At 39.9% G+C, this 21,458-nt stretch overlaps 1 protein-coding gene across 2 annotated transcripts in view; it reads right to left on the reverse strand.

Annotated features, from left to right (window-relative positions):
• Positions 1–2,129: 2,129 nt before the first annotated feature.
• rabep1 (rabaptin, RAB GTPase binding effector protein 1) overlaps positions 2,130–21,458 on the reverse strand; it is a 40,220-nt gene continuing 20,891 nt past the window's right edge. Inside the window, exons 12-19 of one of the 2 annotated variants that reach the window (XM_030069776.1) lie at positions 20,037–20,135; positions 18,480–18,620; positions 16,293–16,482; positions 15,458–15,469; positions 13,152–13,207; positions 11,121–11,219; positions 5,627–5,743; positions 2,130–4,387 (exon numbers count right to left, since the gene is read on the reverse strand). In XM_030069776.1, coding sequence (XP_029925636.1) covers positions 4,286–4,387; positions 5,627–5,743; positions 11,121–11,219; positions 13,152–13,207; positions 15,458–15,469; positions 16,293–16,482; positions 18,480–18,620; positions 20,037–20,135 — 816 coding nt within the window. In that variant the 3' untranslated portion in view covers positions 2,130–4,285. The remainder of the gene's footprint in view (positions 4,388–5,626; positions 5,744–11,120; positions 11,220–13,151; positions 13,208–15,457; positions 15,470–16,292; positions 16,483–18,479; positions 18,621–20,036; positions 20,136–21,458) is intronic. The other variant, XM_030069777.1, reaches the window with a different exon arrangement.

A 21,458-nucleotide genomic window follows, 5' to 3' on the forward strand; every position in this document is an offset into this window, starting at 1 on the left:
GATGACATAGACTGGCCAATACATGATTTTTTAAAATTTTTTTTTTAACAAAAAGCCAATATCAGACCGATATATACATATATATACACACATATATACATATATATAGATATATAGATATAGATATATATAGATATATCGGTCTAGCGCTAGCACAGATCAGATTTAAAGCACTTTGAACATTATAATAAAAACGCTTTGATTCGTCCCATTAAATTGGAATGATAAAAGTCATCTGTGAAAGCTCAGACTGTGAACTTTTGACTCGGTGCTGAACTGCTAATCACCAGTAAAGTGTCAAAATCATAAATACATTTCTGGTGGATGATAAACTTTTAAAGGTTTAATCTGCGATACGGTAAATCACCTGTTGGCTGATTCTTATATATAGGATTTGAGATTAGATTGTGTTGGTTACCTTTTGTGTATTTCTACTGAATACTATTTAGTGCATAGTACACAGTGGGAGCTTTCATACCATGTGTGCCACACTTAAAAGTGTTAATTCAACCCTGATCCCAAATAGAAACACCAATCTCATTCTTAACTTATATTCACATACCATGAGGGGATTGAGAATTTGAAAAAGTCTTTCAAAAAATCTTTCAAATCATTCCAATGCAGCAACATATTAAGACAATTGTAGACAAATGATTCAGTAAAAGTTCAATCTTGGCTATGGCCACAATAAACTGGTGAATATTTATGACTGGTTAAAAATTTAATGCTATATGGGCTATAAATAAGAGGCAAATTTGATACTTTTTTGTAAATATTGGTATTAAGTAAGGGGCACTTTAAATGTCAAACAATGTCAAAATATGCCAAGCCAACACAATAAGGCCTTCTCAAGTAAATAATGTCCAGAATCACACAGCTAAGAAATCACACTGTTAAATTTCTACTGTAAGTACACCAGTTCTCAGTACAGGCCCCAACACATCCAGTCAGCCCACAGTCAGACAAGCCAAACACAGTTTTCTCTCAGGGCAACTTGGAACGGCTTGCCCACACATCCACGCTATCGCACAATACATTGCATGAGTCTAAGATAAATATCAACTCAATACATCTACAGTATAGACATACACAACCTATGAGAAGTGTAATACATGCAAGTCAAAGAATCTGTGATAAGACATCAACATGTCCTTAAATCATACAATGTAGCTGGATGTATATAAAAATTTAGATTTTGTACTGAAAGCGCAATGCCAAAAAAATAACCATTTCCTGCATGTAATTTTTTATTATTATTATTATTTTTTACAACAGGAGGAAATTATTATTCATGCTCTTTTTTTATCCTTAACATCAAATAAGCACCCCATTGTGTGCAGAGCATTACAACACACAACTAAATTTAAAGGAGACCTGGACTACCAGTTGCTGAAACTTGAGTCACATTATTAAAGTACAAATACCCGGTACTTTAAAAGTTTCAAATGCATCTGTGCAACAGAAAATAATAATAAAAAAGGAGTGGGCTTCCCAAAATATATGACCGACAGTTTCAGTAGAGGTTTTCACAGCCTAAATATGAAACAGAAATGGTGATGCAGCCAGTCTCATGCCACTGTCACCACTGATCGGCATGTTTCATTCTAGTTTCTCACTCCTACCAGTGACTTTTTTTTTTTAGTCTCAAAATTCTAGTTCTGGGTGTTCAATTACTGGTGAAAATCATAGAGGATGATGGTGCAATGGTAGCCGAGAGGCTACTAAACTGGATTTGTTGCAACAGGCAACGTAATGAATGCTAGGTCACATAATAACTGGCCTAAATTGAACAAAAAGCCAATATAATTTGGAAAAAGAATTTAAATCAAATGAAACCAGGCCTCATAAATGACCAGATAATGAGTGTATCTGACTGATACTGTAGTAAGTTAAAAAAAAAATCAAACGCCTTACAACTGCTGATCGATATTCATGTAATGATGTAGAGTATAAGGGAAGAAAAAGTTGGAGGTAACGAGCAGCCCTGTCCCGTGCCTCAACAGCTACCATTAGCGTGCCCTTGAGCAAAGCACTTAACCTCCAAGTCCTCCAGTGTAGCTATATAATGTCTGCAACTTCTCGAGCTTTGCACGGGAAAAGATCATGTTTCCAGTCAACTTGCCTACACAAAATAAGGGTAAATAAAGGACATGGATTTTTTTTTTTTGGTGCAGGAAAGACTAACTATTAGTGTCTGTCGTTTTTACCTTTCCAAGTCAAACCTCAGTCATACCGCATGTGCATTGACTTCACTGATTCAAAATGTTTGACACTACATTAATCTGCACTAACTTGAATGGCAGTCAGTCCCTTCTGGTATGTGTTTTTGAAGCCTTCGATGCCCTGGTACCAGGCTCCTAAGTCTGAAATTCTAGTTTTTGACTGTTCTATGGTTCCAAGTCAATAGCATGGCAGCAGCATGACGTTAGTTATTCACAATTTGTCAGCACCAATGCAGTGTCCCAGTTCAAAAGGTGCCAGAATGGGTTTCCAGTATTGCTGTTTGCAGCTTTCTGGAGAACCGCACATCCAAACAACTTTACTGCACTCCCTCGGGTCCTCGGCAACACACCCGCCGAGTGTCAAATCAATCGGATGGACACTTGTTGCAAAAATCAAAGGACGGACATACATACAGATATTTCTTCCACTCTAGTCAGAGATTTGGTGAACCGTACTGTACTGGGCTTTATTTCCTTTCACCATGTGAGTAAAGTCAATGGAGATGCAACCTGTCTGTGTTGTAGTAGCAAGTCTGCATGGGTGAGGTTGTTGTAAGGTTTCCCCAAAGAAATCCGTCCCTTAGGAGGATCAGCAGCTTCGCAGTCAGGGGAATGTCTTGCTGTGGTGAAGGAGCAACTTCAAACCTCAGCCTTGCTACAGGTATGAAAACTATTCCAACTGTCCTTAAACTGTGTCTGCCCACTGAAAAAGACTCATTCAGCAGGATGACCAAAGCAATCATCTGCCCTGCCGAAGTGTCATTGAGCAAGACTGAATTCTTACGAGCTTTGGGGAGCTGCTCTGCATCTGACCATCCTTGTGTCAAGCAGCAAGACGTAGGTGAATGCCCCTATGGGGATCAATAAAGAATCATGTTATTGTTTAATCAAACAGCCCAAAACGAGAAAAGCTTGAGTGTTTTGCCTGCTGTAAAGCCGACAGCACCTTTTACTTTATTGAAGCAGATTCAATGAACAACCAGTGTGAGTGCTGTGGTAGTGCCAGTCTTGGAATTAGTTGCCAATCATAATTTTAGAGAAGTAGTATTACATTTAAAAAAGGCCTGATTGCCAAGAAAAGAAAAAAAAAAAAAAACACAGGGCAGAATGACAAGACTCAAGTATTACTTCAATTATCCATTATATTCAATTTACAGTTACATGCTAAGACTGTCCGTTGGTTCACCTTGCCCGGCCACTTCTTTAGCAGTGGTACAGTCCTGACTTGACCTGGGTTAACTAGTGTGTTTCAATAGGATCCTTGACAACCAACAGAAAAGTATGAACTTGAAAAATAAAAAACGCAACTTTAAACAGAGATAATGTTTCCTCCATATATTTTTGCAGTTTTCAAAAAGGTTCCTGTCAGAAGCTAAGAACAAAGATAAAGTAGGATACAGTAAAGGATGCTTAAGAAATGGAGGGTATTGCTCGCAATGTGTTATGTTCCTTTTTTTTATCCCAGTAGGTTATGTGCAAATATTTTCCATGAATTTCCTTCATCAAGTCTTTGTCATATGCCTCACAGGATGAAATGACCAAAACAAGTACGAAAATGTCACAGAAAAACAGCTCAAGCAAAAGAAAAACACAGAAAGAAACAAAAGAGTAGAACAAGAGAGCGATTATCAACCGCTTTGAGAAAAAAAAGAAGAAAACTTATGCATCCAATTGTTTTCTATTTACCTGGAAAGAGAAGTTGAAGATGGAAAGTGCTTTAGAAGACAACAAACTCCTTTTTTGGTTGAGCTAATACAGACAGTCATATCTACAGTAGAAACAAGAGAAACACACACAGGAAGATGGACGTCCACTCCTCTGTCACAGACAGCCATTATGTACAATTTTCTTAGTAGTGTTCTTCTTCATTATTCTATCCATGGTGTGTTCAAGAGTCTTAATGTACAGAAAAGGCCATGTTCTCCTCAAGTCACACTGTCCTTTTCCCTCCTAACACTTCCATGGTGGTTACAGGGAGCAGGGGCTTGGAAGGGTCAGATAATGTTATTGGGCCAGTGATATAGAAAGGGGAGAATGAAACTGAGAGCAGCTTCGAAATGGTATCATGTCTCTGGAAGCTGGTTGATGTCAGTCAAGTTGGTGTCATTGAGGATGACTCTGATGCGATCCAAGGAGTCTGCCTGCCTTATTCGCTCCAACTGTACCTGGGGACATGGACAAAGATCAGGTCATTTAATTAATTAACCTCGTTCAACAAAACGGGAATGAGCACACCCTCATGCCTTACATTCAGAGTAGTTTTTCAAGGATTCAGGATTTTTATTCGTCAGACATGCTGTGTACATGAAAGATACGAAATTAAGTACTGAGGTCCCGGTAAGCAACTAAGAAAAACTCAACATACAGCAGGAAGACATACAAGTTTAAAGACATAACAAATAAACAAGTAAAGTGGCATAGAAATAGAAATTCACAGTGGTTCAATTATTGCACACCTCAGAATTGCATGAATTGCCCTAATGAAGCAATTTCCAGCTAAGCCACCACCCCCTGCTGGTAGCTCTGGCATCTGCGCTACTGTCTGCTTTGTTTTAGTTGTTTCAGTTGTTTTTAATTGTTGAATTGTGATGCTGGGACTCCAGAAACTGCACATTGTTGTTAGTTGGTTGGCTGATTTTAACATGCTTGTTTTATTCCAATATTAAGGAAAGTTATGTTTTCCGTGATCTGCCGCCCCCGGGGCAATCATACTGTAACTTACGGCTTATTTCTACCGGACACAAGTGCAATTTCAAGTAGTGTTTTGTATTTAGCAGTAGCAGCAGGATTTAGAAGTAGTACATAGCAGAGTCCTGAATGGGTTCAACTTTGAACCCGCCACTCCTGCCCACATTCACCCGTTACCCGAAATTATCGCCATGCCAAATCCAGACCTGCACGGACTTGTAAATATAACACCACTGACCCAACCCATGGCTCAATACATCAGCTACACAGCCACTCACAATCCAGTGCTTTACTTTTATTGGTGCAGTCATAACCATAAATCATATAAAACTGCATTTGGCAGAATCAATCCACACGTGGAAGCAGAGTGAGAATTAAAATGAGCTCCATCGATTCACACAACCTCATGCACACACACAGGTCTGTCTTCGCATTAAGGGTGGTACTGTATGCACATTTACTGGCATACACACATGCCAGTACAGACACACAGACACACAGATACCTCTTTTTCCCTCTCACACACACACACTTCACAATGCATACTAACATTATTATGATTATCCGGGTACCTGTACCAGCTCAGGTACCCGGAGCAGAACTCTGGCTTTAGCAAAAGTAGAAGTAGTATTTCATATTTATGTGCAATAACTATTTTTACTTAAATTTTTACATGATATTGTCCAGATTTATATCAGCTGACTGTGCCTCCTTACCTGTAGGGTCTGAGAAAGCTTGACAAAGTCCTTCTGAACCTGCTCACTGACATCCAGCTCTGTCTGCAGCCGCTGGGCTTTGTCTCTCTCATCCAGCACCTGACTCTCTAGTGCACTCTGCAGTGGTGGACACACACACACACACACACACACACACACACACACACACACACACACACACACACACACACACACACACACACACACACACACACACACACACACACACACACACACACACACACACACACACACACACCAAAGAAGACATGAGTCAAAGTCTGGCACACTTCCACAGGACGTGACAATGGCCAGGGTTTGTCAAAGTATTTTTAGGAAAATTTAAATGTATTCAACTAGAAAGGATAAATGAAAAAATGTCCTCAGTATTGTTAAAGAAATCTCTTTATCCAACCAAGTGCACATGTTGTCCCTCACTAATGGTGCATTTGAAATGGTGACAGTTTGACAGCTGAATTGAAACATTGGGTACAAAAGGTTAGGGAGGAATGATAGTGTAGTAAGAGAATTAACTCCAAAATTTGGCACTCAGTCCTGCAGGTGAGGATGTCATGTCAAAACCCAGCTGAGACTCTGTTACTGTGGCCTGTCAGGGTGTGGCCGACACAGAATTTCCACAGTCAAAGCAAATTTGGCCTCTATTCAACAATTAACAATAACCAGAGCAGTCACAATCAATCATAATCAAATGCATCAGTCAAACAAACAATACTGAGTATTTAAAATCGATAAAATTTATTAGACAGCTGCACAAGTACTTGACTAACAGAACGATTTGAAATACCAAGCAGCTTCACAGGAACAATGAGAGTGAAAAACGAGACAGCACACAGGTATGTTTGGTTAAATAAATCTCTCATAGCTTGCTTAATTTTTTTTTTTTTTTTTTTTAGCATTCTAAAATGTAAGCAACTAAATGATTAAACAGCTCAGGGCTGAACAGGCCTAAAGTCAGGTTCTTCCAGGGTTTCCGAGAGTTTTTGTTCTTACAGCGACGTCTTACTTGCAGATTTTCAACAGCAATGACGTTATTGAAATACAATAGAAATACTGTACTACTGTACTATAGGCAAAACAAGGTTCATTTAATCTTTCACTGTGGCACTGCAGAGGGAATCCCATGGCCTTTTTATTTATTTATTTATTAAATTAGTTAAATAATTGTTCGATATTAAGATCATGATTATTTAACATGATTGCTCATTGACTGAAGAAAGATTGTGCTTTTTTTAATTTTTAAAATAACTTGTCTTACTTTAAACACACACATACCACAGCTTGGCTGAGTGAGTTTGGGCTGTTAGTGTTGGCATGATACCAAAATTATGACTTCGATATGATACCTGCCTAAAATATCTCGATACCATTACTGAAACGATACCACGGCGAAAATTTAAAACATAAGGAAAAGTAATGGAATAATAGATGACAGAACATGGAACTTTACATTTTTTGCTTTTTTATTATTAATTACAGAATATATTTTACAATGTCAGCTGTACTGATCTCTGAGTGTTTATCTGCAACTGTTTAACCATAAACAATAAAAATAAATAAAATGTTTTGTCACACCTGCTGAGCTATATAGCTACAGAACATGGTTTAACATGAACAAAATTATTCTGTGGCAGCTGCTCTGCTGGTGAGCTTTATAGCCATGTTCAAAAAAATAAACAAATTAAAGATTTTGTCACAGATTGTGGACATATGAAAACCAGAATGTGTTTTATTTTTTCTCTTGACTTATTTTCTGGACAGTTCTGCTTGTTTGTAAGGGTTTGAAAGGGTTAAACACATGCTGAGAGTTGGATGTGACTAGTTTAATAAACAAAATTGAGAACAACACAATGAAGCCACAGACAAAAATTAATCTTAATATTTAGCCTTTTAAACTAGTCATATCCAACTCTCCATGTGTGCACTGGATTGTTTCTTTTTTATTAATTATTTGTAATTAACACAGGCCATTTTCGCTATTCCTATTCCTAATTATCAGAAGATATCTGTCTCTCACTGCTCTTGGAGGTCGGAGCAAGTACTGATTCATTTTTTTTTTAATTCTTTGAACAAGTCTTCATGTCTGTCGGCAACATGCTTATCCAAGTTGGTCGTGTTGGCTCCCTTCGTCTGTATAGGTTTGTAGCATCTTTTACTCGGACTCGGGAAGCAAAGAAAGAGAGAAGGAGAGTGCAAAAAACCTACGTACGCACACACACAGCTTCACTGTCGCACGAATGCAACCCAATATATATGGCTCTTATTAAAATACTGTCTTTCTTAAAGTATCGATACTTTTAAAACTGATAGTCCAGTAATTTTAGGCCAAAATTGGGGTCAACCTAGGACAAATTGCAAGAGAAGCAAACTCAACTGATTTTGTATCCTCAGTTTGTCCTGAGTGAGGGAAAAAAAGTCCCAAGAAATCCCATTGGTGGAAAGTTTTGAAAATCACCTATATATGACCAGATAATACCAGAAAACACTGTTTTTAACACACAGGGGAAAGGGGTTCAAAATTTTACTTTCAGATATCACTATAAAAATTCACAAGTTGATTACACACACATAAGGAATATAAGGAATAAATGCCAGAACAGATATTTAAACAGTGAATTAAAAGGTTACTATATATATATAGTAACCTTTTAATTCACTGTTATACAGTAACCTTTTAATTCAAGGTTACTATATATATAGTAACCTTTTAATTCACTATTATATAGTGACCTTTTAATTCAAGGTACTATATATATTTATTCCTTATATTCCTTATTAGCGCATATCAAATCAGATAATGTGTGATATGCATGTGTAAACAGAATAATTCAAAGAACTTGTAATTGACTTTTTTTCTTGTCTTTCTGTGTATTGTATTGTTTTTGACAACAGAGTATCGCGGTACTTTTCTAGTATCAATACACCATGCAACACTAGCTGTTAGTGAGGGGTGAAAAGGCACAGCTGCAAAGGAAATGGCTGCGCTGGATTTACAACTCAACACACAACGAGAGCATCATTGTGAAACAGAGTGCAGCACAATAAGCGTGTCATCTGTGTCAAAATGAAATTCACATGTCAGCGTATCACAAGGCAGCTTCTATTTGAATCAGCGCTCAACTATCTGGTGGGTTTGAGGAAAAAGTTCTCTCTGGCGGCCCAAACTGCTCCTGGCAAACTCCAAACGTGTATTACGGCTGGAGAGACGCTGTGGAGTCTGCATTTTGATTCTGGATAAGGAAAACCACCGTGTTCACACAGGGTGTAAACACACACAGCACACAGCACGATCAGATGGCTGCTGAATCTCACAGACCACCTCCAGAGGTCGTCTGACTCACACCAGGTGTAAATGTACAGTGCGACTGTAGTTATGAGTAAACACCGCCCACGGGCTAGAGACATCATGACTCACGCGGAGGTCTGCCATCCACTCAACTTCAGCGAAGGACTCCAACACAATCTGTTCCCACCAGTCATCGCTCCTCTGCCTTAAACATACAGTGATGGAGCAGCTGCAAACACCTGCCATGTTTCTGTTGCCTTCCACAAACAAGCCTGACAGAGCAGCCTGTCCCATCTCAAATGAAAGGTACATACAGGTGGTGCGGTGTTATACACACTGATCCTAAACCCACCGCGTTTGCTTTTGTTGACAGTCTCTTTATCCAACTCGCCTGCTTCGCACACTGGGCACAAAAACTGAGATATCATCGCAATGTGGCCGGCGTTTGGACAGACTGTATAGAAACACCAGGTGAAAATGTGAGGCCTCGTTCAGACTGCAGGCAAATCCGATTTGTCTCTCGGATCAGATCTTTGAGACAGACCGTCCACGCTGTCATTTCCGAGTGATCAAATTCATGTCTCCTGACATCATCAACCTATCTGCACAGGTTGCTATGGTAACAACGCAGCTGTCAGTAACTACACGTGCTGGTGAAGCAGCTTTCCGATGTGGAAGCAGGAGAAATTCTGGGGACTCTCTGACGTTGTCGTTGTGTGTCACGTTGTGCGGGACGTTACAGACACTTTGGGATCCCATTTGAGTGTCCAGAGTGTCCAGACTGAGACGCATCTGTACAAATCCGACTGGAATCTCATTTTAAACCACCTCCAAATGCGGTTTGGATGTGGCTGTGATTTGCAAAAACTGCATTCCATGTGCTTTGTTTTTTTTCGCTGTCCAGACTTTCTAAAATCAATCTGGATACGATGTGGGTCTGGCAAACAATGGATTGGGCCTGGCAGTCTGAACAAGGCCTAAAAGGTGTGATCAGATTCTGGATGCAGGTTGCATTTTAATATCGTCTGTAAATGATGCGATATAGAAACCTTTGCAGCTATGCCTTTTTTTTTTTTTTTTTTTAACTAGAAGACAACCTCACGATGCCTTCTGACAAACACCTGAGAGCGAGCCTCAACTTGTTTTTAACCGGGTTCACATGCGGGGGAAGAAAGCCATAACAGCGGCAACAGTAAGAGCAAACACGAGAGGAAGACCTTCTGGATTTCTTATTTCCGGATGTTATGTGCCAGTTAGAACCAAAATAATATTTTACATAACTGCATATCAAATTTCCATGAGTGTACTTTTGCGGTGGCAAAAACTTGCAGAACGAGTTTGCAGTGTCAGAATGGCATTGTAAACTTGTTACACATATTTAAGTGTAGACTGCAAGTTGAATGAAAAACTTCTAAATTTGAATTTATTGTATAATTATAAAACTTATTTGGTGTAAATGTGACCTTAATTTCAATCCTTTAAAAAGTGGCTTCTGCAGTTTTAGCAGTCTGGGAGACATTCCATGTCCATGAAATTGCAAATACAGACATTTAGCAAAAAAACAAAATGAAAAATGAAACCTTATTTACTTTAATCAATGCACAAAATACTATATTCATCATTAATACGAAAGTGAACCCTACAGTCATTGTAAAGAATGAGAAAATAAAATAAACTGGCCTACTAAAGCATCTTTAAAATGAAATTATGTCTGTGACATTTAGAAATATTACTGATGAATATGCCCCTGCTTGTCAAGTTATTGCTAAGGGGTGCACTTTATACAGCTTGTGCTGCTATAAATTAGTGCTGTCACTGGTGCTATTCAGTTCTCATTTATTAAAATACTTAAAACAATTAACGTTCCTAATAGAACCACCACACCTCGACTCCGATTAGTGAGTGAAAGCTGATTTAGAGGAAATAATCCCTCTCATCGATCTAGCTTGGCCTGTGAAGATTACAATGACTATTAAAACTTTCCATTACTTTTCCTAAAAATTAGGGATATGACATTAGGCCTGGAAATCCATTTTTCAAATTCTATGACTTTTTCAGGTTTTCAAGGACCGCAGAAACCCTGGATCTTGCAGAACTTTGAGGTATCATTTGCTGATGAAAATGGCCACATTAAGAGGAGCAGAGTCTTTTGGAGTGCCAGGATTAGAGGCAGGCAGGTTACACCCTCACCTTGGTGGAGCTCAGCTCCTTAAGCTGCTGCTCCAGGTTGGTCTTCAGGCCCTGGATGGTCTCCAGTGTTTCACTCTTCTCTGATAGACTGTTCTGCAACTGGAGGAAGAAACCAGAAAACACTTTAACAAGGATATATCAATACACAGAAATACACTAACATATCAACAAGTGTAAAAACGGACCAGGCTATAGCTGCATGTTGACTGATAATAATCAGTACTAAATAAAGGTAAATAAGAAAACAAAGGCCTAAAAATAAAGTAAAATAAAGAAAAATAAAATAAGATGCATCTATCATCATTAACATGCTCGAAAAGGAGTAGGAAGAAGTAAAAACTTATTTAATCCTACCCCCTAATCTCTATTTCATTACAATGTCTATTTCATTATATTCAGTATAATCAGTCATAAATGTTCAAAAATACTGAAATTTACTACACTGGTATTTTGATATATTACATACTGGGACATGTCTAACGTCTGTGCACGACGTTGCTGTGTATTTACATTGTAAGCCATGACTGCTACCCCTCCAAATTCCTCCAATAAACTACAGTATGGCTGTATTTACTAATGCTCTTACGATAAACATCATCTTTTATTTAACTTGCCTCTGTCAAACCAGTGTGGTTTCACCTACACATTTCTAACATCAGTGATTAAGTTCATTTTAAGGATGATTAAATGCTTCAAAGGACAGTTAAATGCTTCATAGCGAGAAGTCACATAATTTCATCTTCCCTTGCATGAAATATATCGGGATATATATTGGGAGAGTGCCTTCACTGACCACACAGCCGAGGTCACTTTACAATCAATCCAACGGCACAAAAAACAGCATCGAGTCTCCACTCCTCCTCTGGTCTCATATATACAGGGTGTCCACAACGTCTCTTCACAATTTAAAAAATCTATTACAAAAGCAATTGATGAGATTTGTTCTGTGCACTCAGTGGTTCTCAAAGTTTTTAATCACATTGGACGTCAACGACCTGAAGCAAAACATCACTGATGCCACTGCCACCATTGATGAGGCTCTGCTGCAGCGAACATGGCAAGAAATCGAGTACCGTCTTGATGTGCCTCGTGCAACTAATGGTCCCGCCCTCCTCTCGCCCCATAGATACTATACAAATATACATTTTATATTATATAAATATACATTATTAAGTACTGCCGTTATTATTATTATTAATATCACACATACATACATATGCATGAGACTATAAAAAATTCTTTCTTCTGTATTGTTTCATTTTATCATCACTGTTATTATTACTATTTGTTTATCTACTTATTCATCTACCTCTTCGTGGTTTTGTTGCTGAAACATACTTATCACTATCATATATAAACCAGTATCACTATTAGTACTATTATTATTATTATTACAAATATTATTATTATAATTATTAATTTTTATTGCATCAGTATTATTAATCAATATTATTGTTTGTATTATTTTATTGTGGTTAATATTATTATTATTATTATTGGTACCACTCTTCATCAATACATACAAGGGCATCTCATTTAATCATCCGAATACACACACACTCACACACACACACACACACCACAATAGAAGCAAACATGTACTGTTGTTTTATTATCTCTTTCTGTTTTGTTTTTTGTTCTTGTTTGTCTTTTTTACACTGTGTCATGTATGTCTGGTTATGTCAATATCACCTGTTAACTGTCAAAATAAAAAAAAAGAAAAAGCTAATGGTGCCCATATAGAGGTGTATTAAATGAGGCAAAAAAAACTACAATATCTACTCCTCATTTTGTAATAATTTCCACAGATTTGTCTATTCACTTGCTTTTGTAATAAATTTGTTAAATTGTAAAGAGACTTTATGGCTACTCCCTGGTACATGGTGACTCTATACGCTTGCAGATCACTCCAGTAGTATTTAAATATGTCGTTTCATGCAAGACGCTTAGAAATGTGTATCTTTAGCGAGTTTCAAACGGGAAATGGCGAACCACAGCATAAAATCAGAGCCACGGTTCCTGTTTCCGTACCTGCTCCTTCTCAGCCTTCACTCGCTCCAGCTCCGTCTTCAGACTGGAGAAAGACGCTGTGGGAGGAACGGATCATTAAAGGATCATTGTAACGCTTCAAAACCCACATATGCTTCCTGCCATGCTAATGCAACCCCTGGAACATGATTTGTCAATTTATTATTAATGCATCAAATCTATGCCGTGTGAGTTTTAGCGGGGGGGCAGAGCTGCTTTCTACTAACAAGCCCGTGTGTGTGTTTGGTTTGTGAATGAGAAAGTGAGAGCTCTACATGACGAGAGACTGCTGAGCTAATAAACAAGCGACATTAAAGGGTTATACAAACTTTTTGGGAGCTGATCACCTTACCACATATCTGACTGGCACCAAAAATCATCTGTGTTTCCTGTCGCTGGTTCTGCCCAATGCTCATGTTAACACTTAAACATGCAATATATCAAGTGCTTATAAGTGACTTTTTCAATTTTGAAGAAGTTGACAGTATTTCGCTTCCTCCCCAGCTGTTCTGTGGGACAGTCGTGGAGCTGTCTTCCTCTCTTTGTTACTGAGTGCTGGATACTGGCTGGATGCTCCACATGCGAACTGTTAGCCTCCTGCCATTGAGATGTACTTCCCTCCAGCTAACACTCCTAAAAATAACCTCCTTAATCCACTCAAAATCCACTTTTAGGTGTCCCTTTTAGGCGTCCACAAAGATCCGGTAACTTCCTGAATCACTCCTTGCCAGAGGAGTTGGCAACCGAACAAAACTACCAAACTAACACCTGGGATGATGACAGTGCCAGTGTATTGGGTAAGGGGGCCAGTGGGCTAAATTCACAAAAAGTCAGTGCAGTCCTTTAAGTCAACATGTTGACACACTGAGCACGTTTACATACAGACCATATTCCTGTTTTATTCAGAATATCCGCAATATTCCGGTTGCGCACGAGTCATGTAAACACACCGAACCCGATTAAGGTCATATTCCGGTTGGAGAAAATTCTGAATCAGACCCCTGGCATGTGCCTGTTCCAACCAGAATACTGCGCCCTGTAAACACCTTCAGGGTTTTCCCTGGCCAATTTTAGGTCGTAACCCTAACCCGGTGCAGCTGTTATGTCAAATTCCGCGTTAAAAATAGATTCCGTTTTATTTGGCTAATCTGCACGCTTCACACAAGTCACCCAAATGGCCAATGAATCACTGGTATTTGCGAGTGCTTGTGTTTTTCGCGCTAGGCGATTCATACATTCCACCACCGCCTAGCCTACAGCGGATGTGTTGCAGCTGAAAGCCATCCTCTCAGCGTTCAAGCAGAAACTATTCGCTGCAGTGATTGGTTAATTCCGTTGTCAGTATTTCATGACGTATGGCCCAGTGCCCGCCTAACTCCCCCCGGACAATCCAAGCTAGCATCAACAACAGATTCCTAAAGGGGCTGCAGATTGAATATATCGATGTGCGTTTTTTCCCCCTTTCCTCGTTCATTTGATCTAGGCGGTCGGTGAAAACGTCTAGGCGGTGTGCCTAAGAAATTATAAGGCAGGGAAAACCCTGACCTTAGTTGGAAAATGCCCCGAACCGGAATATTCAGTCACGTCTGCGCATGCTCGATTCACAAGGAATCCTGAGGCGTCTTTGTTACTATGGTTACTGCAAGCGGGGAGAACGACATGGCGAACAGCAGCAAGAGCCAGGAGACTGCAGTCTGCCTTCAGCTGATCAAAGACTTAAATATTATGGAGTAAATCGATGAGAGAAAACAGAAATAGCGACTGCTTTTTCTTCTTCTTCTTCTGTATTTCCGGCAGACCAGACGCCTATACGCGGCTGAGTGTCACATTACGTCAGAGAGTGGAATACGCCGAAACACGGGAACACCCCGAGTAACCCCGAGGAACGGAATATTCCAGTTGCCGCAGCGCATATAAACACCATATTCGGAAAATTACCTTAACCGGAATACTGACCAAATGGGAATATGGTGTGCATGTAAACGCAGTCAGTCACAGATTTAAGGCTGGAAAGGCAAAAAGGCATCAGATCATTTCATTACTTTTCCGTATGAAATACAAGCAGCCTTGATTTAATTTTTACTTAAAAGGCAGTATTTACAATTTTTTGTTTTGTGTGAAATGCAGCTATGACCCACGGCTGGGGTTGGACAAACGCTCTGGTGGTGATGACACGTTTTTGCCTTTCCAAGACATTTCAAAACTTGTGACACGTAAAGCAGTGTTTTAGTGTCTGTGCAATTAGTCTGACGGCAGTGCTATCGACACACACAACACTACAGTGAGCTTGGTCAAAGTGTTCACCATACCTTCCAAGATGTCTGAACAACAGTGATCAATGGAGGGGAAGGAAAAGTACAAAGAATAGAAGATGAGATGGTAAAAAAAAAAAAGAAAAGAAAACTTCTCCACACAGAGTGAAAAATATTGAAACACAAAAGTTGAAACACAGACAACTTTAATACAGAGAGGCTGCTAACATATGCAGCCATGAAACACTATCACCTCTAATCCTGACGGTTTCTGACACCGACATTCAGAGCAAGACACAGCTTCTGAACTGGTGTGTTAAACTGGTTAGAATATGAGATTAGGATTAGACCGACGGGTTAACAGTGTACTGACATTGCCCTTGAATTAAAAATGCATAGCAACTGATTACAAACTAAACTTACTGAATGATCACTACTTGTCTACAGGAAAATCTTAATCTGAAATGACTCTGATGCGACGTTTCAGTCACACTCCAGGAAAACATGTAGATATTTCTGTTTCTGTTAGTTTTATTATTGTAATAATTATCAGTTATAACAATCATGGTCTCAATTGAGAGTTTGTGTCCGACGGTCCAAATTTCGTTTCAGAGGCTTTTCTGATGCAGCAAAGAATAACACTGGAATCTTTGGCCCCCAAAAAGGTAAAATTTCAGGATGTTGAACTTTGGCATAAATTATTAGCTATCATCTGCTTCAGTCCTAGTAGATCATTCAAAACACCATACTGTTTAAGCCCTAAATGGGATTACGTAACTATTACTGAGATTACACAGCTCCTGTATCATGAAAAGCATGTGCTGCAAATACTGCACATAAATCAACAGCCTCTCGTCCTGTTATGAAAAAACACTGAGCAGGTGAGCCTCACCTATCTCCTCCTTGCAGCCCTCGATCTCCAGCTGCAGCGTGTCCTCCAGGTTTTCCTTCAGACACTGCTCCGCCTGGATCTGCTCCTTCAGAAACAAGATCTCGGCTTTCAGTTTCTCCTCCAGGTGATCGGCCGCCGTCCGCACCGCCACCATGTCCTCTCGCAGCTGCAGCACCAGGCCTTGCAGCTCCTGATGGAGAATCAAACCACGTCACAGGTATCACTGTGAGGAATCACGGCTACAGCGCGATCCAATATCGCACAGCGGACAGACGGCAAGAGGGACTGCAGAGTTTAATAAAGATGGGTTTCCAGATAGAGCTCTTTTTCCTTGGGCTAACCCATGAGATGAGTGCTGCTGAAACACGGGCGACAAACACCTCAAATTTTTATGGTGAAACAAACAAAAAAAAAAATGAAAATAAGCATCTACTGTAGTTATATCATCTGCACTTCATCCTACTACACTCTAATTTCCATTTTTGTGTACTGCTGTTATATTATGGGATGTTCAACATTTGCCAAACATCCTATGAAATGCAAGTCTTTAGTTAATATTTTACAAACAAGAGAACAAAATGATACGCTGTGGCTGTTATTTTTTATTATTCAGAGAACATCTTGAAAATGTGTATGAGTGAATTACGGGCTCAACTACTTTGCACAATTCAAATTCATTATGCTACTTTTAAATTCCAATATGCATCCATGCAAATCATCTGAACGCACCTTAACTTTGACAACCGAATTAACAGCATAACAAAAATGCTTTTCTATCATGGCATGGGGTTCCGGTTCCAGGATCGACTTAAAAATCCTGCAATGTGTCTGTAAAGCGCTTGAAGGCCTTGAGGGTCGATCAAATTACGTAACAACCTGCTCATTAAGAACGTCGGACACTAATTGGACACAAATGTGTTGGTAATTATGAGAGCAAACTCCAAATCTGGTGTTACAGCTTTTAGCCGTTGCACTCCGTCTCTGCGGAAAGGGCCTCCAGTTACCCTGAGGTTGCTCTTCTTTAACCACCACCGCTTTTGATTTAGCTGGTCGCTTACTTTGCCGTTTAGCTGCTGCATCTCATTTAATTATCTTTTCATTTCCTCCTAACATTGGTCTTGTTTTACCCTTCTTATTGCTTTATTGTTATTGCTCTTGGCATTTCTCCACCACTTTTATTATTATTGCTTGTATGCTTACCGTTACTGCTATTAGTATTTTTCTTTTCGTGTTAAGACCACTGATTTGCTTGGCCATGAAATGTGCTATAAAAAAATAGTCTAACTTGACTTGTCATATTTCTGTGCATATCTTTGTACAAGAGAAATGCCATGAAGAACATTTATGTGTTCTGCGTATATTTCTGCACATTTTATTACGTTGGTGCAAGTGAAAAACGTAAACAGTCACAATGCATGTTTGCATGCCTGGACTCAGCTCTGTTCGTTTATGCTCCAACGATGCAAATAACTAGAAAAGATCATTTCCATGTTTCACCATGTAAATCTGTCGCTGAAGATGCTCTGTCTTTACCTCGAGCAGCGCAGCCGGATGGGGGTTGTGTCTGCACCCCATTCAATCAGTTTTGTCTATTAACTAGATATCTCAAAAAGTTACGAATGGATTTGGTGATGAAACTTTGCGGAGAGGCCGGTCACAGGGCCAAGCGGAACCGATCGGCTTTCACACCAATTAGCCGAAGGGGAGTGCGGCAGTGTCTGCAGCTTCTCACAAAATGGCACATAACCTCCTGAATACATTTTCAGAACACCATGAGAGTTTGTGGTAATTTGCACATGCATATCTCATGTCGCATCTCGGGTAAAGTAAAACAAGTTGGTAATGTGACACGAAACAAATGATTAACTTTATGTAAAAATCTGACATGAAACTGGCCTCTAATGTTGGTGGAGGTGTGCATTCCGCTGGGTGCTATTTCGTTATTCATGTATCTGCTATATCATTTTCAATATGTGTATTTGGTATGACTACTTGTATCACCCTGAGTATAGTCTAATATCTTATTTTTAATTTTTAATCTACATATCCCGTTCTTGCTACAATGATGACCCACTTTCCCGATGGGGATTATTAAAGTTTTATCCCATCTAATCATCCGCACTAATCTAAATTCACCCTAACAACACTAATGGGGAGTCTGAAAAGTGTGACTCAGACTTTGCATACTTGCACAGTGTTGGGCATCTGAAAATCCTCTTGCTGCTGTAATTCTAGGTGAAGCCTGTGTTTTCCCTGCAGGCTCTCGTTGTCTCTCTGTAGTCGGCTTAGTTCGTCTGCCACCTGCTCCCTTGACTGCATCAGCACCGCCTGCAAAACAGAGGAAGAAAAAGAAAAGAAAAAAAAACCCGGAAATCAAATCACGTGTCAGTTTGTTTCCCTTTTATGATTCATGTCAGACGGAACCAGAAAGCCACATGGTGCAGAATGATTCACCGGCAAACGTCTGCTTTTGGAGCAACACTCTTTTCAATTCATCCTGCACCACTATCATTCTGCTCGCTGTGACACTATTTCCTCAATTTATGACAGAGGAAAGACACATGAATCTGTAAATCAACGCCACATTCAGCAGGGGAATATCTGTTTTGGTTTAGGGATGCTAACCGGTGGCCGTTTGACCGGTTGTTGACCGTTTGAACTTTAACCGAATAATCTTGTCGGTTAATTTTAAGGCCGAACGTGTCAATGCCACCACAAATGCGCATGTCATAGTGTAAATACCGTAACTTCCGTAAAGTTTGCTCTATTGAAAAAATTCTAACTGTTCCTGAAAGCTAAGAAGTTGCTCATGAACCCACATGCAGTTTAATACGGTAAACATGGCGACGGGATGCTCTGCCGGGCTTGGATTACATCATCACGCACAGAGCTCAGCTCGTAGAGACAGACCGGAGAAACGAGCCAAGCTTATGGTGATGACGTATAGTTTTGAACAAAGTATGTCATGCAAGAGTCATAAAACCACCAAGCAGACTCATCGAGGAATCTGGAGACAATATTTTTCACGAGGAGAGAGAGATTTCTTCTACACCATGTTAAGCAACATGCGTAAATTACATAATGTTTGTAGGATATCATGTAGGCTATGTACAATATTTGACTTTGGAATGAATGGTGCTCCATATTATCTTATGTCTGAATTGGTTTTGGGCCTGCTGAGGGGACATCCGTGGTACAGAACGGACACGGTCGCGTTCTTGACTGTCTTGACCGAAATAAACCGATCAATGAGGCCCGGTGGTCGACCAAGAAAATTTTCCATTTTCGCCATCCCTATTTTGGTTGATAACTTTGTTGGCTATTTTTTTCCTTTTTGTCCTGCCTTACTCTATGTGTGTTTTTCTGATTTTAGGAACAGATCAGAGGCACATAAGTGCATTAATTCCTGCTGGAGAACCTGCAGATAGACTTCCATTGCTGAACATGCCTCTGTCTTCATGCTTCTCTCCGCTCTCTTCCATCACAAGTTTGACTCTCTGCTACTGGTAGACATGATTACCTCTAATTCTCTGACAACTGAGCCTTGCATCAGTGGATAATTATGTAGCCCAGGGCCTGCTCTTGCCAATGAGTGCTTGTGTTAAAGAGGGGAAAAGATGTCATTGTTGTATAAGCTGAGAAATGCAATCACTCGCTGGACCTTGTGACATGAGACACAACTAGAGATGTGACAACAGTCTGCAAGGAAAGGCAAGCAGGGATACAGGGGGATGTGCTACTCACCATCTGTTCCTGTGTGTTCCTCTTAGCTTGACTGAACCCTTGCTGTAGTGTGCTCAGTAGTGTTTCTGACTCCTGGACTCTCTGCACCAGGGCTGACACCTTCAACACAGCACAGAAACAGCTGTCACTAACATGAGAGAAAATCCATCGCGGTTCATTAGGCTTTAATCAGCGAGATAATCCCACAATAAAAATGTCCAGCCTACGCCTGTGCGTACCCTGTGGTCAGTTCTCAAAGATGGCACGCTCCAACAGTGAGTCAAGGTTTGGCTTGCTAAATAAAGCATGCAGAGAGAGTTGAAGTGATTTAGTTACTGTCTAATTCAATTTTACTGCAGATAATTAAACTGCAGGCTCTGGACTTCAGTGTCCCGTGTGAATCACAGCTTCCATGATCACGCTCTCTGAGTTAAGCGTCTATTGAACATGCCAAAATCCCACTGAGATGTAATGGAAGAAACCCACAATACTGTAGCTAAGCTGGCAAAAGGAGTGAATTTGAACAGTTCTGCATGAAAAGTATTTTCCAAAAACATTAAGTACAACCTCAATATGAAATATAATTCAGAAAATAAGAAATGCTGAACAAATATTTTGCCAGTCACACCATTTGGACAAAAATGAATCATGGGTACGTGATTTTTTCCCCTCTTTTAATCAACAGGCATGAGGGCTGACCTTACTGGCTTGACGCAGGCCGCTCCGGCTCTGCACTTCAAAAACTGCTATGCGCACACAGTATAGTTCAGAAACCCAACTGTGCCAGCCAACAAGCAATGCAGCCATGCAATGTGCTAATTATTCCAGGAGCTTTAGGCGGCGTATAATCCTCGGCTTCTGCTACCACACATTTGCTGTCGTGTCATAAATTTAAGCTTTTCTACACTGTAGGCTTCAAACAGCAGCCTTGACTACAACAAATACTTCAAGCAGGGTCATCTGACGCTCAACGTGAGCAAAGAAAAGAGAAAGAGAATAAGGTCAACAGCTCCCTTTATCCATGAGCTGCCAGATGGTGGAGGCTGTAGAAAAGAAGTCAACACCTCCATAACTATATATATATATATACACTACTCACAAAAAGTTAGGGATATTTGGCTTTTGGGTGAAATTTATGGAAAATGTAAAAAGTTCACGCTACAGTGATATTATATCATGAAAGTAGGGCATTTAAGTAGAAGCATACACTGGTGATTTCCTCATCTCAAACAATTTCTTGAAATAAAAGCCAACAACAGTGGTGGATATACCACAACAAAAAATGTCAGTGTCAATAACTTGTCATGTGCCCTTGAGCATCAATTACAGCTTGACAACGACGTCTCATGCTGTTCACAAGTCGACTTATTGTCTGCTGAGGCATGGCATCCCACTCTTCTTGAAGGGCGGCCCTCAGGACATTGAGGTTCTGGGGTACAGAGC

Source organism: Myripristis murdjan, chromosome 14 (genome assembly GCF_902150065.1).
Source record: "Myripristis murdjan chromosome 14, fMyrMur1.1, whole genome shotgun sequence".
In the NCBI taxonomy this organism is placed as follows: domain Eukaryota; kingdom Metazoa; phylum Chordata; class Actinopteri; order Holocentriformes; family Holocentridae; genus Myripristis; species Myripristis murdjan.